This window comes from Meriones unguiculatus, chromosome 3 (assembly GCF_030254825.1).
Source record: "Meriones unguiculatus strain TT.TT164.6M chromosome 3, Bangor_MerUng_6.1, whole genome shotgun sequence".
Taxonomy (NCBI): Eukaryota; Metazoa; Chordata; class Mammalia; order Rodentia; family Muridae; genus Meriones; species Meriones unguiculatus.
The window spans coordinates 30,595,524-30,606,581 of NC_083351.1; the positions used below are offsets into that span (position 1 = coordinate 30,595,524).

General features: G+C 46.5%; 2 protein-coding genes across 2 annotated transcripts; one reads left to right on the forward strand and one right to left on the reverse strand.

Annotated features, from left to right (window-relative positions):
• The first annotated feature begins 307 nt into the window (after nucleotides 1-307).
• On the forward strand, nucleotides 308-1,272 carry LOC110543915 (olfactory receptor 2A12-like). The gene has a single exon (XM_060378669.1). The coding sequence runs from the start codon at nucleotides 317-319 to the stop codon at nucleotides 1,262-1,264; it is 948 nt and encodes a 315-aa protein (XP_060234652.1). The 5' UTR covers nucleotides 308-316; the 3' UTR covers nucleotides 1,265-1,272.
• Nucleotides 1,273-8,993: 7,721 nt separating this feature from the next.
• LOC110539749 (putative olfactory receptor 2B3) lies at nucleotides 8,994-9,941 on the reverse strand. The gene has a single exon (XM_021626566.1). It carries the CDS (start codon nucleotides 9,939-9,941, stop codon nucleotides 8,994-8,996), a length of 948 nt encoding a protein of 315 aa, XP_021482241.1.
• Between the last annotated feature and the right edge of the window lie 1,117 nt (nucleotides 9,942-11,058).

Sequence of the window (11,058 nt, forward strand, 5' to 3'; positions counted from 1 at the left end):
CTGAATACTTCTCAGAACCCACGTCCCAGCCTCTTTTTTCATTAAAAAGGATTGTTTTTATGTTATGGATATACTCTTTTTGCCTTCATTCATGTTTGCATACCATGTGTATTATGGCCTGTGGAGATGAGAGGAGGAAGTCACACCCCCTGAAACCACAGTTAGACACGGCTTTGAGCTATCTGGCCAACTGACCAGCAGTCACTGCTCTTAAGCTTTGAGCTATATCTTCAGCCTGTACCTTCCCTTTCTTCCTCTACAGCTGGCATTTGTCAGGTGACACATAGATGAACAGGACTTTCTTTCTGCCTCCACCATGTGGATGATCCCAGGGCAGAACCAAAGTTGGGTTTCTGAGTTCATCCTGCTTGGCTTCTCCAGTGACCCCACAACCAACAGCATCCTCTTCACAGTGTTCCTTCCCATCTACCTGAGCTCAGTCCTGGGCAACGGGCTCATCATCATGCTGGTCAGCCTGGACACACAGCTGCACACTCCCATGTACTTCTTCCTCTGCGTCCTTTCCCTGTTGGATATGGGCTATGTCACCACCACCATGCCCCAGATGCTGGTTCACCTTCTTGCTCACTCTCAGACCATCTCCTTTGCTGGCTGCTGGCTGCAGATGTATGTGTTTGGTGCCCTTGGTATAGCTGAGAGCACCTTATTTGTTGTCATGGCTTATGACCGATATGTGGCCATTTGCTATCCCCTGCGTTATACTGTCATCCTCAACTGGGGGCTGTGCATGTGGCTGGCAGCCGGAACTTGGATCTGTGGCTTCTTTTCCTCTTTATTACATACTTTCTTCACCATGAGTCTGCCTTATTGTGGGCCCAACGGGGTGAACCACTATTTCTGTGAAGGTCCTTCAGTACGTAGCCTGGCTTGCATGGATACCCACGTCATCGAGATGGTGGACCTGGTCCTGAGTGTTTTTGTGGTTGTTACTCCAATTTCCCTCATTTTGGCCTCCTACATTCATATCGCTATGGCGATTCTCAAGATCAAGTCAACCCAGGCCCGCTGCAAGGCTTTCTCTACCTGTGCCTCCCACCTGACTGTGGTCACATTCTTCTATGCTCCAGCCTCTTACATCTACATGAGGCCCAACTCCAGCTACTCCTCTGAGCGAGACAAGCTGGTCTCACTCTTTTACAATGCCTTCACAGCCTTGCTCAACCCTGTGGCCTACAGTCTGAGGAACAAAGACATCAAGAGGGCATTTGTCAAGGTGATGGGGCATGGTAGGGTGGAGCGGTGACCCAGGATCCTGGAGAAGCTGAAGTTCCCAATTGAAAGTCACTGCTTCAGAAAGGGCAGTGTCTTTATCATATGTATCTCATCCATACATTTCAACCAATATAGCACTTGGTAGTTACACAAACCACAGTGAAACAAAGGTGACTGTCTTACTTAACCCACTGCACTAAGGTACAATACCAAAAACCTCTTTGTGGATTATCGCGTGCACACATTCATCTGATGCTCATGTTATTAGTTGTAGGTTGGGTGACTTTCTGTACTCTCACATCCACCCTGAATCCTTAGCAATTATGTGGACCCCAGCTTTCTATAACAGAAGAAAGGAATGGTGCACAAAACTTATGGTGACTCAGAGCTTCTTAAAAGTAACATATTGTGTGTATACATTTTCTTGATTGAAGCAAGTTGTTGGTCAGCCCCAGTGGCAAACTATTCAACCTTATCTTCTTCCTACACAGAATCAATGGTATCACATGAAATGGTTTGTACATAGATTATCTACCAAGGATAGTTAAGAAAAAAGATAATATAACACATCATTTTACCGCAGAAATAAATACCATACATGACGGCAACTAGAAACATCTACCATGTTTCATGGAAGTGACATGGTGCTAGAAACCATCAAGCCTCGAGTAATATACACAAAGTAGTATATAAGATCAACATATGTTGCCAATACGAAAATTAAGACGATAGTATGCCTAACATGACCTTGTGCATTACATAAATATGGTGAACTATAGACTGCGTTGTCAAAGATCACACTCTGTATTAATGGACCCGGGCTCTCATCTCAACCTGGGTGACTTGTTTAGTACATGAATGACTTTGGTCAGTTTGCTTCTTCCTGCATCTCACCTGATTGAGCAATAAAATTAACGCCTTTACTTTGTTCCCAAAGCCTGGTTGGGCCCTGAGCTTCTCTGTCTTTGTCTCTCTTTCCTCTCGCACATAGGAACACAGTAGGAGGAACTGTCACAGAGCTAGGAAGGAGAGAGTGCTCAGTAGATCCTGCCCGTGTTGCCGCCTGACCTCAGAGGTGGCGGTGAATCTTGCCAATGTCACTGGGTTGAGAAACACCTAGAAAATTTGTAAGCACGTTTTTTCAGTGTGCCTGCGAGGTGTATCCACAGATGTTGGGCCTGTGGGTCAGTCAACCAGAGGGGATGACCTACCCTGTCATAGGCTGGGAGCCCAGATGGAACAAAGAAGGAGAAGGAGAAGGTCCAGCAGCAGACAAGCTGAATTTTTCCTGAGTGGGTGTGACTTTTGCCATGGCCATGTCCTGCAGACTCTAGACTCCAGCTGCTTCAGTCTTTAGAGTGGTCTCATACCGCCACTTCTCCTTAACCTAGTTCCCTGTAGATCTCTGAGCTGACAGATTCATTTCCACCAGTAATCCAGTATGAGCTGGAAACAACATCAAATCGGTTGTTTAGAAATGATGCAGTCTCTAAAGTGAACAACAGGGTTCTTTGATAGAGAAACACGATTATGAAGAATGAACAAGTAATGACCCGATGTTGAGAAAGTCATGTTTAGCTAATGCTTGTGGATGAGAAAGAGAAAGCTGTGGAAAGAGAAGGAGAAACAAGGAGAAGCCTCAGTTTAGGAAATGACCTCCCCTTGCTCAAAGAGCTGAGGGCTGCTGGCAGTGGTGTCACACACCCCAGCACCATGGAGGCAGAGGCTGGTTGAGCACTAAAACTTTGAGGCCAGCCTAGTCTACGTACAGAGTTTCAGACTAGCCAGGGCTACACAGTAAAATACCCACCCCCTCTCTCACATAGGCTGGAAGAAGGTTCCTGCAGTCATGTAGTGTGTTCAGGGCAGGCAGAGATGGTTATAGGGTAGGCAGCGCCCGGGTCCATGAGGATACTGAGATGCTGATTGGAGGAGTGCTGTCCTGTGAGGGATTATAACCTCCGGGATAGGGCTGGACTTCGGAGGGGTGACGGGGAAGGGCTGGGGTCCAGTGTGGGACTCCGAGAGGACGCAGGCTGCAAGTGTGAACACAGAATCTCCCCCTTGAAGAGTTGCACCGCACGTGGAGTACCTAGGAAGAACTGTAGGTTGAGGATCCTGGGAGCAGTGATATTTGTTGGTTATGCTGCCGGAGTTTAGATGGCGCAGAGAGAACTGGGGAAGAGCAGGAGTGGGGAGCTGAGCAGACAAGAGCAGCGCAATCGTTGAGAACTGGTCATCCTGGAAATAACCGGGTGGGGGGTGTTTGTCTGGAACGCAATTTAATTTGCAGCCTCAGACGTTGTCATGGAAATCAGCATTCTTGCACACCCAGCCACCTGCTGGACACCATGAAGTCCTCCAGGGCAGTTAGCTACCCGGTGGACTCATTCACAAAGCTCCCTGCATGGCTCCCGAGGTCTTGCAAAGTCATACATAAAGTTGTTCTTTCTGCAAACCCTATCCACTGTGAAGGCCTCTGCTTCCAGCGGCGTGTCCGCACACTCATTGTTGGCAGTCTGCTCCCTTCACCCTACTTAGGGAGTGGGAGTAAGTTTGCCTGTCAGATCCAGGGTGGTCTGGCCTGGCTGATTACCAAATTTCTCTGTCAGCCAGAGCCTGAGCCACACACCTGTGGAGGATTTTTAGAGCACTGGATCATTTGAGTTAGGAATATCTTCGTTAAATCAGAAGACCTAGCTTGAATCTGGGGCACACATTCTCTCGGCAGCTTGTGTAAAGAACAAGGAAGAAAGAGGTTTTTGCTCTTTGCTTGCCCTTGTTCTTGCTTCACTGGTACTACAGCACACGTCTTCAGGATTCTGCCATATACCGAAGACCAGCTCAGACTTCCAGCCTTGTGTACTGTGCCTTTCCATCTGACTCCGTCACTTAGCCCCACCAGCCAAAACTGAAAGCCAATACCTAATCCATCAAAGTGCATAGTACTGGGGAAGTCTCGAAATGTATTAGCCTCTCTTTTTGGCTTTTGTAGTTCTGCTTCTGGCCAACTGCTCTTTTTAGCTGAAGTATGTCAACCCAGGACATGATTTTTGTGTTTAAAAGCTCACCCGAGAAAGGCTCCGGGTTACACTGGGATCTGGAACAGCCAGTGTGGTCACTGGCAAGCTAATAAAGACTTCCTATTGGCTTAATAAGACTCTTTGTATTGCCTGAGGTCTACTCTGGTGGATACCTCACAATCATATCTGGGGCTCAGTATTGATCTCTGCTGTTGGCAGATCTGCCACTCAGCAGAGGCTGTAGCCAGGGGCAGCTTTGGTGAGTGGAAGTCCATATTCTTGTGCTCCTTCCCCTTTATCTTTGAGCTTCCACTTCCTGGACCTTGGGTACCATTTATTCATGCACACATATGATATATATATGATATATATATATGATACACACATATGATGTATATATATCATATGTGTGTATAGATATTCACATATTTACATATGTATATATATGTGCTTTTTTTTTTCTTAGATAGAGCCTCCTGTAGTTAAGCCTGGCCTGGATCTTGTTGGCCTCGAGCCTTTGAGTCTTCCTGTCTCTGTCTTCCAAGTTCTACGATTATAAGCATGTACTGCCAATGCCTAGATGTTAATACAGACATGTATTGACTTCTCCCTCTCTCCTATTAACAGACTGGGCAGTTTCTGACTCCTGGTTGGCACAGAAAGGTACAGTTTCTCAAGAATTTGAAAACATCATCTTCATTTTACTGAAGAGGAACTTGGAGCTCAGAAAACTACTTCTCAGAGAGGTTAGGAACGCATAGCTAAAGCCCTAAAGTGACTGCACAAGGAGGCCAGATTCAGACTCTGATCATGTGCATCATCTCTACCATCACCACCAGGGCATTTGTCAACCCATGTGTTCACCCTCAGGCTGACCTTAATCTTGGTGTAAACTCTTTTTCTCAAGGCTTCTATTTGAAATCCCTTTTTCTAAAAGAAAGGCTCATTCCAAATGTCTTCACTTCATTTTGCTGAAAGAAAAACCTAAACAAATGCTAACCTCACTGGCTAGACTGGCTAGAGTCACTAATTTTGGGGGGCCACACAGCTGGGCATTACATTGTTAGCCTAGTTTTGGAGTAGGTGAGATCTCTGCCAGGTGGGTTATGATCTTGGAAGCGACTGTTGTTAGCCTGCTGGTGTGCAAAGGGTGGCTGAAGTAAGATGAAAAGGTTCTCAATTGTGTCCATCTTCTTTGTTGTAAGACCTTACCCAGCTACTTGTGTGAACATATTGAATTTTTGAGAACTTTCTTTCTTTCTTTTTTCTCTTTTTGTCAAGACAGGGTTTCTCTGTGTAGTCCTGGCTGTCCTACAACTTGCTCTGTAGACCAGGCTCTCCTCAAACTCAGAGATCCACCTGTCTCTGCCTCCCAAGTGCTGGGATTTCGTCCTAAACCAAAGTAAGGGATTACCTTGTCTAGATGGATCTTGTCCTTCCCCCCCCCCAACCAATACACACACCTCCCCATCTTCACTTGAAGGCTAAGAAATCTTATGGGCTGTTATGTACTCAAAGGCCAGACCAGAAAAGGAGTTTAAAAAGATGAAACTCAAGCTCCTGGAAGATCTGTATCTTGTCTCTGATGAAAACAATTCCTGCAGCCTTCATTCAGCATTCCTGTGTATCTGTAACTCAGAGTGGATAAGGTCTTTTGTGAGCAAACTACACACTGTCTCTCTTTAGATTAGACCTGGGGCCTCATGCTTGCCAGGGAAGTGCTCTGCTGAGCTATATCTCAGGCCCTCTTCTTCATCCTTTAGCCAAAGAATAAAAAGTCTTTTATTATTTTTTATTTGTATTCTTTGTGCTTGTCTCTTGGGTACTGGTGTTTTGTTTTTAAGCATGAGGTGAGCCTTTTGACTGGAGTCTAGTAACAACTGCCCTCCGCCCCCCATCTCTTCATGCACTCACAGGCACATACTTCTGTAAGCCATTTAGGACATTTCTGTCTCTTAAGTCTGAATTTTCTCTCTCCCACTGTCTTCCAGCAATGTTCTGCCCATCCTTCTTTTGAGTGTCTCTGTCCTTTGACTATTTAAAACCCCACGCTTTCCAAGTCTCCCAGTGCATCACCCTTATCTGGGTAACACAATCAACTCCTCTAGTGTTTCAACTACTCTTCTCTGTCCTCGAGATTTGTGGCAGACTGTATCAACTAGTCTTTCTATGTGGTCCCTACCAGCTCTTTCTCCCATTGCTCCCAGCATTTCTCTTCAATTCCACTTCCTTACTGCCTTCCAAAACACACCCAGAAAATGTTCTCCTGTCCATGTCACTTTCTTTTTTTATTTTATTTTTATTTTTATTAATTACACTTTATTCACTTTGTATCCCCCCATAAGTCCCTCTCTCCTCCCCTCCCGATCCCACCTTCCCTCCCCCTTCTTCAAGCATGCCCCTCCCCAAGTCCACTGATAGGGGAGGTCCTCTTCTCCTTCCTTCTGATCTTAGTCTATCAGATCTCATCAGAAGTGGCTGCATTGTCATCTTCTGTGGCCTGGTAAGGCTGCTCTCCCCCCCCCCCCAGGGGGAGGTGATCAAAGAGCAGACCAGTCAGATTATGTCAGAGGCAGTCCCTCTTCCCATTACTATGTAACGCACTTGGACACTAAACCGCCATGGGCTACATCTGTGCAGCGGTTCTAGGTTATCTCCATGCATGGTACTTGGTTAGAATATGAGTCTCTGGGAAGACCCCTGTGTTCAAATTTCTGGTTCTGTTGCTCTCCTTGTAGAGTTTCTGTCCTCTCCAGATCTTACTTTCATTCCTGATTTCAAACCATCTTCACTGACATCTGGAGTCGGTATCACCTCTAATGAAGCCTTCACTATTTTACCAAATACTGTTAATTAATGGAGGTTTGGTCATTCTGATTGAGCACAAAACCTGGTAGTGTCTCACTGAGGCACTTCTTGGATAACCTGCCATGCTTATCTATGCACTGATGCTTTGAGATTTCAAAAGCCACAACTTATTTTGGGTCAGGAAAAGCCTCGGGGTGCTTGTACGGACTATGGGATGCCAAGGATTAACAAATACTGTGAATGCTTCCCTCCTGCCTCCTGCTGGTGCAAAGAGTTGAAGGGCAAAATGTAGAAGAGATCAAAGTGGGCCAAATGTACTGAAAACCCTCTTCAAATCGAACCTGTCTCCCTGAGTGTGACTCAAGACTCTATTGAGCAAACTTGTCTTTTCCTCCTGTGAGGTGCCAGGAACCTTATAGGACCATAAGCTGAGTTTTTGTACTGCTAAAAAATGTCCACCAGTCTTCCTGCCCCAGCCTCCTTAGTGCTGGGATCACAGGCATGCCCCATCATGCCTGCTGCCACAGCAACTTCTAAAATCAAATACCGTAATGACACCAGTGCTACCCAGTTCAGATCTGAGCCAAAGTTTATTAAGTCTCTATCACATGGGATACTAATGATAAACTTTGAGCAGTTCTAGCTGTTGGCATTAGGGTGTCTTCAGGCAACATCTTGAGGGACTGTCATATTTTCTTCAAGCTTTTATTGACTGAGTTGATGAGTTTCAAACTAAATCCACCACGGACTGAAACACAAACAAATGCTAAGCTTGTTGTCATTGGCTATTCCTTCCTTAAGGGCAGAATGGTTGGTCTCCCCGGGCTAAGATAGTCTCAAGATGTTGACTGACAACTGAAATCCTAGACATGCAAAGAATAGAGAATAGAATAGCAATGTTTATACAGAGATTTAATATGCCAAACTCATTCAGGACCTTTATCTATTTTAACCTCTCACAACAGTCCCATAAGACAATTTACTATAATTGTCAGTTTATCCCATTTTTACAGACAAGGGTCAGTCTGCAAAGTGCAAGCTTGTAAACATGATGCTATGAGTCAGATGATGTATCATCTTTGAACCGAGAGACACAACAGCAGGGCATCTGCTGACGGATCTGTTGTATCATGTATCCTGAGGCTGGACAGTGATACACTGACAATGGCCAATCCCTTTAGACTATGCCTACTGTGATGCTTAATATTGTCATATGATAGGATCCAGCGTTACCCAGGAGACAACCCCTTAGCATGCCTGTGAGGGCTTACCTAGAATTGGATTAACTGTAGAACAAGGCCTTGTACTGAATAAAAAGGACACGTCAGGCTGAACCTGAGCATTCATTTTCCTCTGTTTCCTGACTGTGCCTACAATGTGGACAGTTGCCTCCAGGCTCCTGCCGCCATCATTTCCCCACCATGATGGGTCACATCCTAGAACTGCGAGTCAATATAAACCTTTCCTTCCTTTTGTTGTTTCTGTCAGCATTTTACCACCGTGACAGGAGAAGGGAAGTCCCTTCCCCTTCCTCTGAAGACTGTTCTTGCTCCTGAGAGGAGATAAAGTTATTGATTCTGAGTCCTCTGGGTTACCTTGTCTTAGCATCCTGAGGAGACTTTAAATGCCAGGCTATCACGCACTGTCACTCAACAGCAGATGTTCATGATGCTGCATTTGTGTCAGAGCCTCTGCTGGCCCAAGAGACAGAAACGACTCAGATGCTTGACACTCTGTCTCCACATGGGTCTCTTGATGTTTGAGACTATCCCACCTTCTGGAGCATCAGTGGGTCATACCAGGAATCCGCCTTTGCACATCCTCTCCCTTAACCACCAGTGAAAGACTCTTGCCCATCCTCTGTGTGATGAGGAGAGATGGGGTGGAAGTGCCACAGGTCCAACTGTGGCGTTTCATTTTCTGGTGGCCTCACTCAGCAGCTCCTCCCCAGCCTGTTACTTTGAGGAAAGCCCTCTTCACATCTTTGTTTCTGAGGCTGTAGATGATGGGGTTGAGAAAGGCTGAGATGACGTTGTAGAAGAGAGCCAGCTTCTTGTCCCTCTCTGGGGAGGCGTTGGCCCCAGGGTTCATGTACATAAACATGGCAGGACCACAGAACATGGTGACCACAGTGATGTGGGAGGCACAGGTGGAAAAGGCCTTGAGTCGACCTTGGGCCGAGCGGATTCTCATAATGGTGGCAAAGATGCAGACATAAGAGGCCAGGATGAAGGACAGAGGTATCAGGAGAAGGATGAAACCCAGGATAAAATCTACTCGGTCATTGAGGGATGTGTCTGCACAGGCAAGTTTCAGAACAGCAGGAACTTCGCAGAAGAAGTGATTGATCTCATTGGGGCCACAGTAAGGCAACCTCATTGTGAAGACAGTGTAGACTAGAGAACAGCTGATGCCCCATAGTCCACAAAAGACCACCATTGCCCCACACAACCAAGGTGTCATGATAACCTTGTATCTGAGTGGGTGGCAAATGGCAACATATCTGTCATAGGCCATGACAGAGAACAACCAGCCCTCAGTGATGCCCAACACCAAGAAGATGTACATCTGGGCCACACACCCAGAATAGGAAATGGTTTTCTTCTTGCAGACGAGATGCACCAACATCTGGGGCACCGTGGTGGTGACGTAGCTCATATCCAGCATGGAAAGGACACTAAGGAAGAAATACATGGGTGTGTGGAGGCGCGAGTCCAGGAGGATCAAGGTGACGATGAGCCCATTGCCCACAAGTGTAGCAAGGTAGAGGAAAAAGAAGATGTTGAAGAGGATTACATTCACTTGGAAATCCCTGGAGAAGCCCAGAAGGGTGAACTCTGACACGGAGCTGTGGTTCTCCCAAGAGAAGCCTTGCATGCTTCCACTGTGGAAAGAGAGAGGGACCTAATGGCAGAGCTTAGAACATTAAGGTCCATCCGAAGACCTTACTCTTCCTTGAGTTGATGTCAGTGCAGGGACTGAGGTCTAAATTTAGAATGGTTAGCTTCTCAGGCCAGAGCCTCCAGGACATCATTTCCTTTCCCTTCATCACCTCCCTCCCCCAGCACCCCTCCCCTTTCCTCTCCCTGCGGACCTACCCTTACACATCACACTGCTTCTGTCTCCATGGTGCAGGCTATACAGAAAGAGAAGATGAGGGTGAGACGCCATCTCCTGTCTGAAGGCATACACCTGGGACGCTTCCTTTTGGTGACTCAAACATCTGAGAGAGCCAGAGATGTGGGGAGGATGTAGGAGTTCATATGCAGGGGAAGCTCTTAATAAATGTTTACTTATATCCGTGTTTATGGAGCCTTTGGAAGCTTTTAACACTTTCTTTTAGATGGCGTTACTTAGCAGTCCTGCCTCTTCCTGCCCTTACTCACCCCTCCTCCAAACAAGAGCCTTCCTGCTTGACTCTGTAAGCTGACTTCTACTTAAGAGAAACAGTGGCTACCTTCCATGGTTTGAGGCAGATGTCAGACCTCCCTGGCTTCTCCCTGGGGTAAGCTGGCCTGCAAACGAGTGAGATGAGATGTCCGGGTCAGGACTTGAGGTGGGAAGAGTTTTAATGAAGGCCAGAGCATGTATATACCAAAGGAAGAGACAGTGAAAGGAAAGAAGTGATGTCAAGAGCTGGGGAGGGGGGAGAAAAAGCTTCATGAGTGCCAAGTCTGGTAGGGCAGGAATGAGAGGACAGAGGTGAGGATAAGGATGAGGTGGACACAGATGCATGGGACCGTGATGGTAAAAACTTTCAAGTCCACATTCCTACAGACCAGCCTCAAGGACTCCTTCTTCATAGCACCCTGTATACAAAGTGAGGAAGATCTGACCCAGGGTTGAAAATCAGTTGCCTCACCTCAACTGGATAAAACAACCAGTTGATGCCAACCACAAAGATGTTACAGCATAAATATAATGCTTCCTTCCCACACTTGACTAAAACATCCAACAGTAGCCAGCCATGGTGGTGGCACACACCTGTGATCCT

Coding starts and splice junctions, on each gene's coding strand:
- LOC110543915 (XM_060378669.1), top strand. CDS start 317: ATGTGGATGATCCCAGGGCAGAACCAAAGTTGGGTTTCTGAGTTCATC.
- LOC110539749 (XM_021626566.1), bottom strand. CDS start 9,941: ATGCAAGGCTTCTCTTGGGAGAACCACAGCTCCGTGTCAGAGTTCACC.